Source organism: Cynocephalus volans, chromosome 5, assembly GCF_027409185.1.
Source record: "Cynocephalus volans isolate mCynVol1 chromosome 5, mCynVol1.pri, whole genome shotgun sequence".
Lineage (NCBI taxonomy): Eukaryota > Metazoa > Chordata > Mammalia > Dermoptera > Cynocephalidae > Cynocephalus > Cynocephalus volans.
The window spans coordinates 151007536-151027212 of record NC_084464.1 but is presented as its reverse complement, the minus strand read 5'-3'; the positions used below and the strand labels follow the sequence as shown (position 1 = coordinate 151027212).

The 19677-nt window shown below is 37.7% G+C and overlaps 1 protein-coding gene across 1 annotated transcript in view; it reads left to right on the top strand.

The window, feature by feature from the left end:
* Positions 1-19677, top strand: part of SYNE1 (spectrin repeat containing nuclear envelope protein 1) — a 422354-nt gene that overhangs the window by 254756 nt on the left and 147921 nt on the right. The window contains exons 81-91 of the mRNA XM_063096991.1: positions 52-217; positions 557-709; positions 2626-2778; positions 3389-3571; positions 4421-4558; positions 8125-8310; positions 8483-8605; positions 8828-9010; positions 10077-10220; positions 15264-15458; positions 16483-16623. Coding sequence (XP_062953061.1) covers positions 52-217; positions 557-709; positions 2626-2778; positions 3389-3571; positions 4421-4558; positions 8125-8310; positions 8483-8605; positions 8828-9010; positions 10077-10220; positions 15264-15458; positions 16483-16623 — 1765 coding nt within the window. The remainder of the gene's footprint in view (positions 1-51; positions 218-556; positions 710-2625; positions 2779-3388; positions 3572-4420; positions 4559-8124; positions 8311-8482; positions 8606-8827; positions 9011-10076; positions 10221-15263; positions 15459-16482; positions 16624-19677) is intronic.

The window sequence follows — 19677 nt, the reverse complement described above, 5'->3', positions numbered from 1 at the left end:
TCCCTTTCATTTCAAATCCACTTGTGCTTTCTCCCTTCAATGTCTCTGAAGCATGCAGGAGAAAGTAAAGAACAATGGAAAGTTGGTAAAGCAAGAACTGAAGGAGAGAGAAGTGGTGGAGACTCAAATCAATTCTGTGAAATCTTGGGTTCAGGAAACAAAGGAATATTTAGGGAATCCAACAATAGAAATAGATGCTCAACTTGAAGAACTTCAGGTACAAAATTTCCTCCTTCCCTGTGCCCACTGTTTCAAAAACAATAGCCCTGAATTTGATTGGAAAGACGTATTTATATTTAATATTGAACTAAAAATTTTTAGAAATGTGTTATATAAAAGGCATTTAGTATTACTTCATGGGATTTTTTTTCGTTGTGTATAAAGTGGGCATGCTTTGCATTCGGAGACTAAAGCTATGTTTGGTTTTCTTTTAAGGTGTTTCTCTAATTCCATATCTAATCATATTATTGATGAACAAACAATGTACAGCCTTGTCTCTATACTGATTAAAATTAATCACACTCCCAGAAATCTCTTGTTTCGATCTCTTCTTCAGATTCTCCTAACAGAAGCTACAAATCACCGACAGAACATTGAGAAGATGGCTGAAGAACAGAAGAATAAGTACCTGGGGCTTTGTACTATATTACCTTCTGAACTCTCCCTTCAGTTAGCTGAAGTAGCGTTGGAACTAAAGATCCGTGATCAGGTGAACCTGTAATTAACGAAGAGTGTCTTTCTGTTATAGGACCAATCCTCTTGTACAAGAGTTCTTGATTTTCACAATCATGTCTTCTTGGAAACAGAGTTAAAAAATAGATCACTATAAAACAATAATAAATTAGAGGTCTTATTTGTAGGTAAGAAACTCATCAGATGGTCATAGACATGTACAATAATGTCATACAATGAAAGATAATTAATCTGCTTCCCCTCACCTTCAAAAAATGACTTAAAGAAACAAAAGAATAAGATATGTTTCATGGGTTCAGCAAATGTGTATTGCATACCCAGAGTCTTCCAGGCGCCCTTCTAGCTGTTATTTCAGTTCAGCAGTTCAGCAAGATATATGTTAAGGAGCTGAAGATATTTGAGGAAGGGGAAAATCAAAGAAAGAAAAATAAGGCAAAGCCAGCGATAAGGTTATTACCCAGAATGCGTGCTGGTGGGTCCCCTAATGTTGCTAGAGGAGGGGCCTCGGTTTAACCCCAGCTTCCAAACAACCAAAGAAAGGAGTAAAAGGAAACACTCCCACATGTATAAATTTTTAAGCAATTTTTTTAGAAGAAATACATAGTCATTTCTGGTGCTGAGACCAGAGAAAGATTTCTATCTTTGATCTCATAAAAAGAACATACTTTCATGTAGTGAAAATAGCCTCAGGTAGCGTCTATATGGAAATATAATGGGTTTTTAGGACTGTCTTGGTGGCTTAATGCTAAAGCCATTCAAGTTTAGTTAAAACTATTCTATACAAGCAAAGAGAAGATATACTATTGATTTTAAACTGCTACGCAAACCGGAAAGTGGTATTACACTGTACAAACTGTAAAATGGATACAAGTATGCTGTACTTTATGGGGTCTTTGATGTATAATGCAAAATATTTTAAAAATCACATCGAAATCAAATTCTACTTCATCATGATTTTGACCTAAACTAATATATGCTATGTTCCATTTTTAAAAGTATTTAGTTGACCTACTTGGCTTTTCTTCTTAAACACTGGAAGGTTTATTGGAAAGGATGACTTGGCAAGTTCAGATCTTTTTTTAAAAAGCTTTATATTTAAGTTTTCTTTTTCTTTGGATAAATTTTCCTGTAATAGAGTTATTCGTATGCATTTCATTTCCTTTGGCCTTCAACTCAAATTAATGAAGGCCCAAAAGTACTCTTTTAATGGTGTGCTTCCTCTCTGCTAAAGAGATTTTTCTTAAAGTCTTTGAGTTGTAAAAAGAAAACATTCCTCCTCTTTACCATCTTTTTCAGCATTTTATTCTAAGCAAAAATATAAATGTTTACTCTCAGCTCAGACCAAAGTCATTAGAAATTTGTAAATTTTAACTCATCTTTTTTCACCTTCCTTTCCATTGGATATGCTTAATGCTTCGTTGACATAGGGATATAGTTGGAAAGTTGAGAAAAGAGTTTAGAGATTAACAGCCACTTAGGAAGAGGTACTTGGAAACAAATCTGTGTGCCTCCACCTGTTTGGGAGAGTTTTCCACTTTAAGAAGAAAAAGGCTTAGAGGAGTTTGTGTGCTCAAGTTCAGAGTTAGTAAATGGAGAAGATAGGATTCAAACTCAGCTGTCTACACAGCCGTCTGTAATGAGTATTCTGTAAATATTTAACAGATGAATCACTGCACATGCAGTGCTTGTTCCTTTGCTGGAACAGCAGCAGAGAGAGCACAGAGAATGTATAAAGATGGTGGGAAATAGTGTCCTATTGTGTCTTGGCCTGGAAAACCAAGAGAGCTTATAACTGACTGCTTTGACAAAGCGTACCAATGCCAAAGCCACATTAACCACCTCAATGTCTCTCATCAACATCATTTGAGATGTTTTGGATCTATTATCCAGTTTCAACCATTGTTGGTTTTTCTGTTCTCATTGATTATTTAGATCCAAGACAAAGTAAAAGAAGTTGAACAGAGCAAGGCCATGAGCCAGGAATTCAGCCGGCAAATCCAGAAGATAGCCAAAGATCTCACAACTATTTTAACAAAGCTGAAAGCAAAAACAGATGATTTAGTTCAAGCCAAAACTGACCAAAAGGTAATGAAGTAGAAACATAAGAGGTGCTACTGAGTGAATTAAATATTTTTTTGGAGTCAGTTTTATTTGGGAATATAAAAAAAAAACTTTCTTTATTAGCAACCTTCATTAAAACCACATAGTAAAAGCAGGCAGTAAGGAAATTTTATCAATATAATAGTACAGATCCACTTACGTAATTTACCATTATAATTGAACTGTATTGATAAATATACATATACATGTGTGTAAGGGAGAAGAGTGTCAAAGGACTAAATAATGATGTAGAAACACAAGTGTATAAATTCCAAAGTGAGTTATATTCTTGGTAGTTAAATCTGTGTTCTCACTTTGTTGATGAGTAAAGTGACTCTAATCCTTTTTGGGTGGGGCAGAAGGAAATTGTTAGTCCTCTCACTTAGCCTCATAGGAAATGAACACCAGGATTACAACACATCCTGCTCTGCCTTTCTAACTGAAGAAATAGAGATGACCTGATTGTAGTAGGATTGTTTTTTATAATATTTGGCTTTTACAAAAGTCATTTAAAATAGAATCCTTCTGATTTTGGAAAAGCTGGAGAAATTTATTTTCTACAGTCTAATGTTCTTTCACTGTGATGACCATCTAGGTGCTGGGAGAGGAACTGGATGGTTGTAATTCAAAGTTAATGGAATTAGATGCAGCAGTACAGAAGTTCTCGGAACAGAATGGCCAACTGGGTAAGCCACTGGCCAAGAAGATAGGAAAACTGACTGAACTTCACCAGCAGACTATTAGACAGGCTGAGGATCGCCTCTCCAAGCTCAGTCAGGTATGTTTTCAAGGCCAGTAATCGAAATTCTCTAAGGCAGAAACTTCAATGTTCTGCTTTGCTTTTGAAAATAAATAAAAAGATAATATTGAAAATGATGCAAGCAATTTAGATGTAGCTTATTTCATACCCAGCTGTGCTCCTAAGTTTTATATGTAAACCTGCATTTATTTTATATCAAACCATATTATAAATTCACTGACAAAGATGGTCATTTAAATGGACTTTGGGGAGAATATTTTGTAAACTTGGAGTATTTTGTAAAATGAATACTCATTCATTAACATGTTTTATAACATCGGTTTGGGGAGAATTCCAGTATCTTAATGTAATATATATATATATATATATGTGTATATATATATTAGCTTGCATTTACTTAATAGGTTCAGGTTGCCCATCTATTATAATTTTTAAGTATAGACTGGACTTATGCAAAGAGATTACATATTGTTTCTATAATCAGGGACAAGTTAGAATCAGAGTTAGTAACCAATGAATTGTTGTATTGAAACCTGGCATGCTATAATCCCTACCTGCTATCTCTGTACCCAGTGGAATGTGGAAGAACGGATAAAGGTGAACTAGATAGAGCATAAGAGATGAGAACGGAGAATCAGAAAAAGAGGGATTCTCTAAGCGTATTAACAAACTTGGACTTTATCCTAAAGTCACTGAGAACCTTTGACAGATCTTCAACAGGAAAATGACGTTTCATGATACCTTTAAATATCACAGATATTATAACGATCAACTCCTAGGATTGTTGTATTCAAAGAGACTGAAGACTGATTTCTAGCTGAAGAAGCAGAATTTACATTTGTTATCTGAATGTTAATGATTTTTCAGGCAGCATCACATTTAGAAGAATACAATGAAATGCTTGAATTAATTCTGAAGTGGACTGAGAAAGCTAAAATCTTGGTGCATGCAAATATTGCGTGGAATTCTGCAAGCCAACTTCGGGAGCAATACATTTCACATCAGGTAACTAGGAAAATAGTTTCCAAAGAGTAAAAAAGAGCAATTTGATTTAACTAACTAGACTGGCACAAAATGCAAAGGGCCATGATGTAAAATTATTGTAGATACCAGATAAAAAGAATGCTAAGGTGGCCCTAATGAGTTGTCCAGTGGTTTGACAAAAGTAGCTACCTATGAGATTTCATGAGATTGTAAAAATAAATATCCTGTATCTTCCCTAGACCTCCCTTTCCCTGAGACCAAAACAATTAGCCCTACGGGACTCTTTTTCTGCAGCTTCTCTGAAACAATTACATGCAGTGGGAAATTCTTCCCCATGAAGAGATGTAGTCAAGTGTGGAAAAATTACAGCGTGCACACTTGGACTGATGGGAAGACCAAGTCTGCCATTTAGGGCTGTGTAATTTGGAGCAAAATACATTGTCTCCCTGAATTCTGTCTTCACATCGACAAAATGGGGATGTAAATAATATTAATATTTCAGACTTATCACGAGGGTCAAATGGTTTAGGGTATATGCAAACATTTTGCACACTACCTGGCACACGCAGGTGCTCGGTGGGAATTCTCATGCCTCCTCCTCTCAGCCTCCTGCCAGGTCCCCGTCATCTGGCCTTTCACAGGAGGTAGGGGTCACAGCACGTGGTGGCTGCGTTACTTCATTTCCTCTGAAGTTATGTGACTAAAATGTTCCTTTTCCCTCAGTCACGTCATCCAGGAAATTATTTCATTCTTCCATAACTTAGGCTTGAATTAGATACAGATATCTAATAGGCTAGTTATCTTGCAATAAAAATAGAATGACTTTTTTTAAGTTACATGGATATTCTCAAGTATTCTAGATTTTCTCTCTCTTATATAATTTATGTATACTAGTGTCTTTTAAATGAATCTCATTTTCCATTTCAGCTTACAGGGTTCTAGAACAAACCTCATTTTCTCCTTCTTGGAATGTTTTAATAGCACTTATTTTTTCCCCTTTATCTCCAATCTTCCTTCTCTAATCAATCTTGCACACTCTTCCCAAGATGTTTTTCTTAAACAACTCCAATCTTTTGCTTTAAAATATACGTAGATACTAACAAACAATATGTTAGATACTAACAGACAGGACAAGTTACTGTTGACTTGTAAGTAATGAAAAAAAAAATCCAACCTCTTTGGAAATCTAGAAATGCAAATTTAAGCAAAAATGAGAGGGAGAGAGAGAATTTTAACTGTCAAGTTAACAGTACTCTTTAAAAGTTCATATTTAAGAAAGTGAGAGCTCTCTAATAACTGCTGGTACCTGGTAAAATCTTTTTGAAAAACAATTGACAAGATGTATGGTGATCGTCAGAAATGTTACTATTCTGACATATTGATTACTTTCCGGACTCATTACTAAGGCTATAATTCAAAATGTAGAAAATAATTATCCAGTATTAATAGCTGTAGTAAAATTTTAAAGAAAACTTAAAGGTCAAATAATTTTCTGAGTAAATATATGCATATGATGGAATATAATGTAGTCCTTAAAGTGATCATGAAGACTCTTTTAAAATATAGCTCGTGCTATTAAATGTTTTATTCAACAAACATTTACAGAGTACTTTCCCAAACTGGGAATTTTGGTAGGCATTTGGAATACAATGAACACTTTCTGTCCCTGCCCCAGGGAGTTGATCATTTAGAAGAGGGGACAGATAGAACGGAGACAATTAGAATACGGTGTGATAAGTGCAGAGATCAAGGGCTCGGGGTGCTGAAGAGCCCAGAACAGGAGCTCAATTCAGAGGGCCCGGGGTTTAAGAGGAAGGTGAAGGAAGCCTTCTTAGGAAAAGGTGATATAGGCAATAGGCTGAGTCCTGAAAAACACGGCAGCCCACTTGTTGTGAAATGTGTTTTAGACAAAAACAGATGTCAAAATCCTAGCAGTAATAGTGACGGGTGCTGTGTTGGTTCCTGGAGAGCTGGAAAGAGGGATGAGAGATAAGAAAAAGACATGAAAGCCTGTTGAGAACTTCGACTTCTGAATTCTCGGGCAGATGTTCTGCCTGCAAGTGACAAATGCAGACTTGTATTTAAGAAGTTAAGAAGCCTGGAGAAAACAGGTAAGACAAGAGGAGTGGTTTCCGTATTCCGGTAGGAAATGGCAGAGTCTCTTTTTGGAGATTGAGCAGAGAAGACAAAATTAAGAGATATGAAGGAGCTCGAATTCCTGGACTTGGAGACTATTGGATGTGGGTGAAAGAGAGGGCAGAGTCCAGGACCATTCCCAGGTTTTCATGACTTGGACAGTTGGGTGTATCAGCCGCATCTTGGGGAACAGGAAAAGAGACATCAGGTACTGGGGTTCTCTGGCGCAGATGCTCTGGAGAGAACTCAGCCTGCAGACTCTGTTTTGGGGTGTTCTCAGTGTGCCTCCCATAGAAATTAAAGCTGCCTGAGTTTATCCAGAAGAGAATGCACAGGGAGAAAAGCCATGTGTTCTAATGGCATGAGAAAAAGAAAGAGGGAAAACTATAGGAATGTTATGTTCTCAGTTATCTAAAAATATGCCCAAACGTACCAGCAGTTATCTCTTACTTAGTTATCTCTGGGTTATAGGATGATGGAATATTTTTTCTTCTTTATGTTTTCAGTTTCTATAATATATGTGTATTATGTTCATAGTGAGAAGAAGAGTACCTTATTTTTTAAAATAGAGTCTATTGCCTAAGGATACTATCCCATCTCCCACATCTCCTCTTTTCACGTCTCATCCCCCGCTAACTGTGCGTGCCGTGCTCACTTGCCTCTGTGCCTTTGCATGTGCTGTTCCCTCAGTGTGAAATGTCTTTCCTCTCCCTCCCACCTGTCAAATCACAAACATCCTCCTGCCAGTGTCATCCCTCAACACTTGGCTTCTCTTTCACTGTGCTTTTCATTGAATGCATTTCATACAGTCATTTATCCATTGTTATTGTTGGTCCCAATAGGCAATACCACCCAGAATGACTACCACTGTGTTTTTCTTCTCTTGATACTGCAAGTAGCTTCTATCCCCTTGTCTCACTTAAAGCAAGTAATCACAGGTGTTTCATTGGTTTGTAATGCTCTTGTCTTATTTTCACTTCTTAGACTAATGTGTTCTTAGATCTTAGACGTAGAATATGAGAGCTGAAAAGTACTTATTCAGTTTAAATATGGGAAAAGGTAGGTCCAGAGACGTGATCAAGACACCTCATGTGTTCAAGCTTCGCCACTGCTGGAATACTTGTGTCCTGACTCTCACGAGGGGACATCTTGGGGTTGACAGCATGAGCCTGCTTATGGTCCAAACATAAGGCTGAGCCTTATGATTAACATGTGGCCTGGGCAATAGTTTGCAGTTCCTGAACTTTGATTTCTTTCTCTATGAAATAGGGATAATGGCAGGTGGCCACCAAGCAGGCACAGGGGTGTGAAGGTTAAACACATGGGAAGTGTGAGCTACAACTTAGTTCTCACTCCCGTCCCAGTCTGCTCGTCTTTACACCACACTGTATTGATTACCAATACCTCTCTGCCCACCTGCCAATGTCATACCTATGGACAATTCACTCTAGACCCTGCTAGAAGAATCTGAAGAAATTCACAGTGATCTGGAGGCAATGACCGAGAAAATTCAGTCCCTCACTAGTGTGTACTGTACAGAGAGAATGTCTCAGCAAGTGGCCGAACTGGGACGGGAGACGGAGGAGTTGCGGCAGATGATCAAAATTCGTTTGCAGAACCTCCAAGATGCAGCGAAGGTAAAAAACTGAAAATAAAAATAAAATTATAAAGTTTATTATTTTTTTAAAAAGGTGATGCCACTATGGAGGTTCAGTGCTCACTTGCGATGTGGTGTCTTGACTGTGACTTTATTCTTCACCTATGACTTTGGACTTCAAGTGTAATATTCGAGTGGCTTTTACTCTCCAGGATATGAAAAAATTTGAAGCCGAGCTAAAAAACTTACAAGCTGCTTTGGAGCAAGCCCAGACAACCCTGACCTCTCCAGAAGTCGGACGCCTTACTCTCAAGGAGCAACTCTCTCATCGACAGGTATGCAAAAACAACTTAGGGCCAGGGAGTGGGGACCTATGTTACAAAAAGAGGACAGCAAGGAAAAATACTTTCTAAACTCAGTTACAGTGTCAACACTGTGCATTATTTTAAGAATATTCCTTGCAAAATATTGATAACTTGTAACACATCTATAGTTTAGGAAATGTCTTTTGCTTATGAAATAAATGATGAAAATATTACGTTTTTGAACTATTTCAGCATTTGTTGTCTGAGATGGAGTCATTAAAGCCGAAAGTCCAAGCTGTGCAGCTCTGCCAGAGCGCCCTCCGCATCCCCGAGGACGTGGTCACCAGCTTGCCGCTGTGCCACGCAGCTCTGCGCCTGCAGGAGGAGGCCAGCCGCTTGCAGCACACAGCTATCCAGCAGTACAACATCATGCAGGCAGGTGTAGCCGCCCCTCTGCTGGTAGAGCAATCGCGAATGAGTCATGGGCTGCTTTTCTTAGCACTGTGTGGGCTCAGCCAGCAAAACACATCCAGAGTGTTGAATTGGACAGACCCTTGTGGTTATGTAAAATAAGGAGATTAAAATGCTATCATTTGGCTCGCCCACAAAAGCCTGGGGAAAGCTCTGTAAAAAATATCCTTCTGTGAAAACTATCTTCTAGTGATTTTTTTTTAAATAAAGAACAACTTGCGAAGGTTAATTTTATATGCAATCATATATTTTTATCTCTTATTATTTACCTGAGAATCATCTAGAACCTGGTGATATGGGTTTCCTGTTATCATGTTACAGAATTCTTTTTCATATTTCAGCTTGTTGAGGCATTACATGCATTTTCCTGCCCAAGAAGGGCACCTAAGTTTTACTCTTTGTCTCTACTTAATGAGAGAAAATCATTTACAATGAAGAAATGATACTATTGACCTTGTATCTCCTCTCAACTAATATTTACCTGCTTTATCCAAAAACTGCATAAATACCCTTATTAAAATCGCTAGTGGTCCATTTGGTCAACTATCCTTGCTTCTTGCATTATCTTGTAATTTGCTAGACAGTAAATTCCTGAGGCTAGAAGTCACATGTAATTCATAATTTTATCCCCTACTGCAGCACTTAGCCAAGTGTCTTACTTATATATTCAGTATTCCTTAGATGGAAAAATGAAATAATCCTGTTTCCCATACTGCTTGCCACCTTCTGACCGTTATGTTCCATCTTCGGCACAATATGGGTAGGGAGAAGAGAGAGAATCCTGACCACTTAACTATTTTGATTCCATCAATAATTTGGCTACAATATTTTAGAGAGAAAATTCTGAAATATTTAAGTAAAGCTGAGAATTTGAACCGTCTAGGAATTTCACTCATGATCTCTTTATCCCCTAGACACACAGGTAAAAATAGGAGTTCACAGTAGAGTTTGGCAGAATGCAGTCCAGGATCATTTATTCAGGTATTGACATAGAGAGAAAATCACGTGTTTGTCTGTTTTTGGTTTTAAGGAGGCCGTGGTGCAGTATGAACAGTATGAGCAAGAAATGAAGCACCTCCAGCAGCTGATAGAAGGTGCTCACACCGAGATTGAGGATAAACCCGTGGCCACCAGTAATATCCAGGAGCTACAAGCCCAGATTTCTCAGCATGAGGTGAGACAGGAATATAGGCAGAGTTGGCTTCATTGGAATACATGGTTGCTTTCTAGTGAATGAAAGAGAAAGTTCTCCCCCTGTCCCGCATGCAACGTGTTCAGTTCTTGGGCAGCAACTCTGGCTGTCTTTGCATTTGGAGTGCGATTTTTGCTGATCCAGTAACATGAGTCTTCCCCTTGATTTCACAACCTCTTTCCTTGTTGTTCATGACATACCTCCTCCGGGACCCACCGATTGTCTCCTGCACCCGAAATTCCCACAGTTAACACACTAAAAAGCACAGTCTACTACCTGTAGACTAAGAAACACGGGTGTTCAAAGCTTTGCTGCACGGATCGACCTCTTAAAAAAAGGAGTACTTCATATTAAAAAGAAAATCATTTGCTCTTTCAAATATTAGTCATTTCAGTTCCTTTCACCAAAATCAGAGAATGGTCCATGTTGTTTACTTTGCTAATTTTCAGATTGGACCTGTTAGCATTTCCTCTATTTTCAAACGTACCTGCTTCCTTGATCCTTTGGCATAATGATGATTTTAGAACTTGGACATTCCTGTGCAGACCTAGTCTATAGCACATAAATGATTGAGCTCATTGACACTTAGTGAATTTCTTTTCCAGTCCTGTCAATTCCATATAGGTCAAGTTCACTCTTTCCCTTGGGGCTTGGTTCATATCACCATAAATTATGGTAAGCTACTGGGCGGGAGGTGTGTTATTTATCTGTGCCAAGGATAGACATTTAGTTTATTGTTTCATCTGCTGTCTTTTAACTTTGTCATGAGAACAACAAACTATTTTTCCAAACCAAATATCATAGTGATGTTCTCAGAGGATTCAAGTGTTGTCTTTTAAGAATGGAAAATCTTACTACCTCCTTTTCCAAATGCAGTTTTTTTAATTTCTTGACATATGCAATACACCAATCACTTACATTTATGTATGATTTATAGAGTAGTTTAAATATCCCACCTACATTTAATCCTACAACTGTTGACATCTATGTTAACTATTTCTCTTATGCATTGGTTAAATGAAAATATGCTGGGCAATTTTTTTTTTTTTTTTTTTTTTTTTTGGTGGCTGGCCAGTACAAGGATCTGAACCCTTGACCTTGGTGTTATAACACTTCACTCTAACCAACTGAGCTAACTGGCCAGCCCTGTTGTGCGAAGTTTTGAAATCATTGTTATATAATGCATACATTAGACTATATATTACATTATTTATTTTGAAACTATTTTTAATGCCATATCATAAAATCCAGAATTTTGTTGTAACAACTCTTCTAACATGGTACAGAATATATTTTTAAAATCTTGTCCGGGGGATAGCCAATTAGCTCAGATGGTTAGAGTGCAGCCTTATAACACCAAGGTCACAAGTTCGGGTGCCTCTACCAGCTAGCCACACACACAAAAAATCTTGTCTGAAATAACAATAATCATGATTATTAAAGTTTTTTGTTTTATATTTCTTAAAATAACTTACAAAGTTATACATTATTTTTTATAACAACCCTGTGAGGTATGAATTTTTTTCTATCATCTACATTTTACTAAAAAAACTTTTTAAAGTGACTTTCTGAGCTCCCAAATCTAGTAACTGATTGCAGCTGAAATCAAACTCATTTTTTTTTTTTGGCTCCAAATTCTGTGATTTTTTCCCACTGTAGCAGAAACTATTTGGGCTATTCCATTGCTCAAAAGAGAAGAATGCAGGCCCAGGAAAATAGACTTGCCCAGGGTCATGGAGCGAGCTCTCAGCACAGTCAGCGCTAGACCTGGTCTTCCTAGCTCCTAGTTCAGTGATTTGTTCATTTTGTCACATTTTCTTTTCACAGTTCCAAACAGCAATGTTGACATTTGTTAGTTTTCTCATGTGATTTAGAACACATTTTCATGTAAATAATGATGTCATCCTGAGAGGTCCATTGCATGTATAAAACAAACACAGGAAGGAAAGTGCTGAGTGGAGAGAAAGCCTGATTAATGACAACATAAAAATTTGGAAGAGTCCTTTTTCCTGTATCTTTTGTCAGCTTTCAATGGAATTTTAATCTTAAGATGAATCTGGCTCTCATACTGATCATTTTAATTTATAAAATTAACTGATAAATTTATTCATTTTTAATAAATTCACATTTTATTTTCTGTAATTTTTCAAAGGTTGTATTTAATTTGAAAAAAATAGCCTGCTACTTTTAAATCATAGGAGTGAATACTTAAACCCCTTTGCTTCCCACCTGGCACAGAGACCTGCTTCTGGTTACAGAAGGCTGCCCAGAGGCCTGCTTTCTTTCCAGCGGCCACTGTACTTGAAATTCCCACCTTTATAATCATTTTCAGAAATACTCTGTGAATATTTTAAAAATTTATATGTATATATATATATACTTCCTAAGAATGGGTAACACATTAATCCATTAGTGCTCCATTTTATTTTAGTGGATTTGATCAGAGTGTGAATAACCAACCCACAAAGGCAATGAGATATAAGCAGGTTTAGACTTACAGAGAAAGTTCTAGAGTACTATTTTTTAAATGCATTGGAGTGACATGGGCTAATGATGAAATGCAGATTCTCATAAACCTAGTAAATCAAAATCTTTGGAAGTAGTGACCGGAATTGGATTTTTAATGAACAACCCCGATGAGTTTTACACACAATAAAGTTGAGAATTCCAGCTTAGGGAAGGGGCACACCATTGTAGAGAACTGCAGTAGGCAGCTGTACTGGCCATGAGGGCAGCTAAGACTAACTGTCCGCTTCACAAAGGTTCCTCATACTTACCCCTGGGGCAAGCCTTTGTAAGAAAGCTTAGTGTATTAGTCTGTTTCTGTTGCTTATATCAGAAATACCTGAAACTGGGTAATTTGTAAAGAAAAGATATTTATTGCTAACAGTTTTGATGGCTGGAAAGTCCAAAGTCCAGGAAACACATCTGGTGAGGGCCTTTTCCTGGTGGCTGCAGTGATGCAGGGTATCACATGGTGAAATGGCAGGAGCAGAGAGAGCGAGCTTCTCACGTGCTCTCCTTTCAAAGCCCATCAGAACAAGCCCATGACCACCATTAAACCATCAATGGACTGATCCATTGACTGGGGCAAAGTCCTCACAATCTAATCACCTCTTCAAGGCTGCACCTCTCAATTACCATAATAGGATTTTCCACTCTCTTGACACTGTCACAATAGGGATCAAGCTTCAATGAGTCTGAGGGACATCCAATCCACAGCACTTAGTGACTTGGAATTCAAGGAGTCCAGTAAACTGGTGGATGTCTTCTATATGTGCATGTTAACTAATTATAATAAATATCATTTGCTGAGTACTGGCTACTAGACTAGATGTAGTAAATAGCTATTTAATCACTATTTTTAATGAACTCTATTAGTTTCAATTAAATATCGGCAGCCCTAGAGGTAAAGAAATGATAATTTTCACTTTTTAAATCCTTGTTTTTAAAATTCCTATGTATTAGAAGTCAAGAAGATAGGCTGCTGGTTGAGGTCATCTGGACTGTTTTCCCCTCTACACAGGTTTGGTTAGGAGGGGAGAAACAAAAAAACTCAACAATAACAAAATGTTATATGTGTGTGTTTTATACATATACGTTCATATATATATGAATGAGAAAATATGTATATATATGAATGTATGTATATTTCAAAAGCTCATGGAAAAGCAGAATTAAAAGATAATACAAATCTTTCTTTGAACTTTTTGAAGACCTCTTGTTTGTATAAACACACTGTCATTTTAAAGACATTGACATTTAGGGCCGAGTCTGTGGCGCACTCGGGAGAGTGCGGCGCTTGGAGCGCGGCGACGCTCCCGCCGCGGGTTCGGATCCTATGTAGGAATGGCCGCTCCCGCCGCGGGTTCGGATCCTATGTAGGAATGGCCGGTGCACTCACTGGCTGAGTGCCAGTCGCGAAAAAAGAAAAAGAAAAAGACATTGACATTTAATATCTTTGTCACAAAATATGTCCTATGTGAACACTAAAGGATAGTTTCTCAGGCAAAGAATTGCACTTTCAAGATTCATGTTTTGGAATATACATACATTTTCATTTTTTAAAGATAGAAGGCAGTATAACTTTGATATTTAATGTTTATAATATTTAAGCAAGAAAGGATAACTTTAATATTTTAGAATTACCGTACTCCTAAAATGGATCTTTAGTTACCTTTTTAAGAGCTATATGCTGTCTAGAATATATTTCCAATAGGCTCTTAGTAAAAGTTTTAATACTTATATCTCTCACAAAAATTTTTTTAAAAGCAAATGAAATTAAACACCATTATATTTGAACTGCACTTCAAATTCAAAGCTCTAGTTTGAAGCATCAGCCACATTTGTGATGTGACGGGGTACATGAGAGAAAATTTGATGAATGCACAAACTTTTGCTTGGGGGCAATCTGCATTAAAAAAATAAGGTTTCATATGCAATATCTAGCTTATCTAGGGAAAAAAAAAAAAGAAAAGAAAAACTCCCTGGGGTCACAGGAACAGTCAGGCAGTTGACTTTGTGACCCTATCTGTATAAAAAATGACTACCTTCTTGTTGGATGTGATATGGTAAGAGCTGAACATTGCTTTTTTTTTTTTTTTTTTTTTTTGTAGTTTCAGTCATCACATGACCTCATTTCCATGGCATGAACCATCTGGTAAATTTCAGATGCTGTAGGCATTTTAAAGAAAGTTTCAGTTCTTACTCTTAGGGCATTTCATGATTCCACAGGGCGCAGCTCCCACGATCAGAAGCCATTCACCTGCATCCCCCTGCTTTGTCCCCACTGCGGCTCCCGCATTCTCCGTGCGGCTGCGGGCTGCAGGCTGCGGTCTGGCTCTGCGGGGAGATGCAGGCTGACTCGGCGGCTGCTCCGTCCACATCCTGCCTGCCTCGGGGCGCCGCCGCCCGCTCAGCTCTGCGCTCTCATTGGCCGCGCTGCAGGAAGATGAGCGCCGCCGCTTGTTTCCTTTTGATGCTGCTGTGACACACGGGGGGGCGGGGGGGGACATGTTTCCTCAGGAGCTGGCTCAGAAAATCAAGGGCTACCAGGAGCAGATCGCCTCTTTGAACTCCAAGTGCAAGATGCTGACGATGAAAGCCAAGCACGCCACCATGCTGCTGACGGTGACCGAGGTCGAGGGGCTGGCGGAAGGGACCGAGGACCTGGATGGGGAGCTCCTCCCCGCGCCTTCGGCCCACCCCTCCGTGGTCATGGTAAGGATCGCCAGTCCCCGCCGCTCTGCGCTGCTCGCCGGAGCCCGGCCTTCCCTCACCTGGGCTTGCTTTGGGGATCGGCCTGAGAGCTTGTAGATTTGACTCAAGGAACAGCTTCCTTAACTCTCTCTGAGTACATCTGAGCCGGGGCCAGTCTCTGACAAAGTAAACAATGACAGTTGAGATCAAACTATTTGCTTGAGACCGCTGAATTGCTTAACATGCTGGAAGTCTGCCCTACATTCGTGTATAATGTAGCAATAGCACTGAGAGGCTGAGGCTTCAAACAAATTCCTCTGCAGTGTTCTAGTTGTCTGGGGGAGGGTAGAATCATGGTACATATACTCATATTTAGTGTTTTTCAAGCTGACCAGAAATATGCATGTTGTATAACTGTTTAATAAAAATTAGATGAAAAGCTATTATTAGAAAAATAAGAAAATAGAAGAAAAAACAAAGTTTAGCTTTGGATTAAAATGAATAAACTTTATTAAGTTTTATTGTGTATCTTTTTTTCCTATACACTTTGCATCTAAAGTGCATTGAGTATTTTGGTATCTACAGTGTTTGCCAGAGTTGTATATGTTCCCTCATATGAGCTGTGCCTCGATTGGCAATATATTACTTTGGGTGCACTTATGTCCCTAGGATATTCAAAACTTGAGATGTTCACCAAAGACCCAGCTTTATTTCATAGAACCTTTCCTCATTTGTATAATTCTTGATTTTTCTAGTTATTTGTAAAGATGAACACTCAAAAAAATTGTAGTATTTAATTAAAAACAAAACTCTTAATTGTGATATGCACCCTCCTCCCCGATTGTTTTGCAAATGGTCCCTAGCACCATATACACTTGAAGACAAATCTTTTAAATGCTAACACAGAATTAATATGTAAACTTGAGTCTCAGAAATTCTAACTTTTGTTATGTAATTATCTTTGTTTTGACATGTGCCTAACCAGGTCTTTTGATAACACAGCTAACTGATTTTCATGTCCTTTGGGCTACACTTTATGTGGCAGATGACTGCAGGTCGCTGTCACACTTTGCTGTCACCTGTCACTGAGGAGTCTGGGGAGGAGGGAACCAACAGTGAGATTTCCTCTCCACCTGCCTGTCGCTCCCCTTCACCTGTGGCTAATACAGATGCTTCTGTTAACCAGGTACCTCCCACTTGGTGTTCCTCTAGCAATAATGTTCCAGGAGGATGCAGGACTCCATTCTCTGTTCTCATTAGACTGTGGGTGTGAATATTAGACTTCGTTGCATTTGGTTTTAGAAACACACCATTAGACACAAACTGTGATTGTCATGTGAGATCTCTGGCTCAGTATGTCACCTCCTCTAATGGGCTACTGACACTGAGATGAGCAAAAATTAGGCCATGAAAATTATGGCCCAAGAAGGCCTTTTTTGAAGGTTTGATAGCTGTAGTTACTAACAGTCACCTGGGATGGGGCTCTGCATCCTAACAGAAAATGAAAGGTCTGTGCCACTGTTGTAAAATAACACGATCCTATGGCTATTTTAACATTCATAGAACATAGTGTTGACATTTACCAGCTCAGATTTTGAAGAAGGAAAACTTCTATTCATTATATCATACTTTTTCTTTATTTACTAATTATGGACCAGTTTAAGGGCTGTCTGCCAATATGTATATTGGATTGCCTACTAGATTTGAGTTTTCTTACTTACCTTTTAAGAATCTTATGTTTTATTTCCTATAATATGGGGATAATACCTTTTTGTTATGAGATACCTTTTAGAATACATGATATTAAATACAGATTACACTGAATTAATGTCAAAAAGATTTCATGAAAAATATTGAATATAAATCAAAAAATGCTTTTACAATAGACAAAAACTTTTAATGCATGTTCAGTAATACTTTATTATGGTTTTTAGCCAAAGCAACTAAAAATTTTTTTTAATTACATTGTATGAAATTATGTAAGTGTTCCAAAAAGATGAGATGTATTATCAAGGAAGAAGCATTAAACAGAGCAAATGAGTTTTATGAGCTATATTATAAATCAATTATATTACTTTTATTTTAAAGCAGAAGCATTCAAAATAGGATTTCTGTGACAAAGAGAACCCTCCTCATTAAAAAAAGGAATATAAAAGTAATGAAACCTTTAGTTAATATAGTTATACAGTTCTCTTGGTAAAAATCAGTGTAGCTCTCGGGAATTTATCAACTCATCTGTTCATCAAATACATTCTGAGCACATGCTTGGCACAAAGGCTTGTGCTGGGCCCTGGGATGTAACCAGGAACAAGGCAGCTGTGGTCCTGCCTGCAAGAACCTTACAATCGAGGGAAAGGTAGACATGGGACAAATAATAACAAAAGTGATAGGAGGAAATTAAAAACAACAACAAAAAAAGAGAAGTTCAGAGTGCTCTGGGGGATTTGGGAGACTGTTCCCCAAATTCTGATATAAAAATATATTATTACTCATTCTGTGGCAATATGTTCTTCCTTGTGGCCACAGATGTTATTAGAATCAGAGAAATCGGTCTATAGTCAGCTGACTATTGTATAGAAAAAAAATTATATAATATGCTTAATGTTTTCAAATTGAACAATAAATACTCATTTTGAAACTAGCACTATGGAAAAAATACACCTTTTCTCTCTATGCTGCTTCTTGTAAAGTGTCTTTCAATGTGCACATGAAAGTGCCCCGTAAATGATAAGACATGCAAACATTTTTGTTATTATTACTTGGCATCAACCATAAAGCTTAATCAAATCCTGAAATTGAGTGAAATTATCCTTTGTTTTAATCTTGCTTTGAGACCTCTTCCCCAGTAACAGGAAAACATTAATTAAATTGCATTATTAATCTAACATACTTGTATGTGATGCTGCAAATTAGGAGAAAATGTCTTTAGTTTGTCAGCTTTACTCACAGGAAGCTGTTAAAAAGCAAACAGATTATGTTTGTGTTGCTGAAACAAATCAATCCCATCATGACTGCCATGTGTTCTTCTTGTACAGTAATATGTTAGAGGACAGTGAAAAATTACAACAATGTGACCAGTAATGCATTGGATTTACAAAATCATCTCTTGAAACTGAGCAAGCCATTTAGAACCCCTTAACTTCTAGTTTTCAGGCTCAAAACCCTGCACAGGATGTGCACAGCTGTTTCAAGGAATAGCCAAATATAACTGCTTTATGAAATCACAGCTGTTAAAAAAAGGTTTTGTGCTTGCTGTTTCTGTAAGTAGATCTCCATTATACAAGGAACCAATCCCACTCACAGTGTGTTCTGTCTCTGACAGTAGCTATTAGCTAAAATGTAGCAACAATTTAGCTTACTTGAGGGTAGAAATAATGAGGCATCCCCTGCATTTGCTGCAGGCTTCTTAATTCCCCTTAGGAGCAAGCCAAGACTTAGTTCCATGGAAGAGCTAAGAGAAGTATAGGTTTGAGAAGAGCAATCTTGTAATCAGTAAATCACTGTCCTCCTAGTCAAAAAGCTCACACTGGATCCTGCTCTTCCTCCTCTAAGCTGAGTGTACCTGGGAAGTCCCTCAACCCCCTCATTTGTAAGTGGGAAGTGACACTACTTAATTTGTGCTGGCCAGTTTGCTTAGTTGGTTATAACACCAAGGCCCAGGGTTCGATCCCTGTACCAGCTAGCCAACAAAAAGAAAAACAAAACAATACTACTTAATTCACAGAATTATGAAAATTAAATATGATGTTAATCATTAAAGTACATTTTAAAGTGGAAAATGCTGATCAAATAGTAGCTACAATTGTTTAAATTTATTTCTTTAGGAATCTACTGGGTAATAATAACTCTCATAACTTGGGCACCTAAGCAACAAGAGACATATTTCTAAAGGTGATTCCTCACTACACCAAGTGTTGACTTTATTTAGTAGTTACTTAGAGTACTTATTGATTTATTTTATTTAATTTTTTTAGTCCTCAAATAGATCCAAATTATTCATTTATAAAAGGCGATATATTTTCAAATCCTTTTTGGAAACCAAGAGTTGCCATTTCTGTCTATAGGCATGAGCTACACACACACACATATACACACAGAACCAGAAAACAATCTTTTTTTGTAACAAATTTTTTTTATTCTTTTTGGGGTCTTCTTTATTTATAATAGGGTATTTAATTTAAAATGTTTACAACATTTGAAGCCACTTTTTGCTTTTTTTGTGGACAGTAACACCATTCCC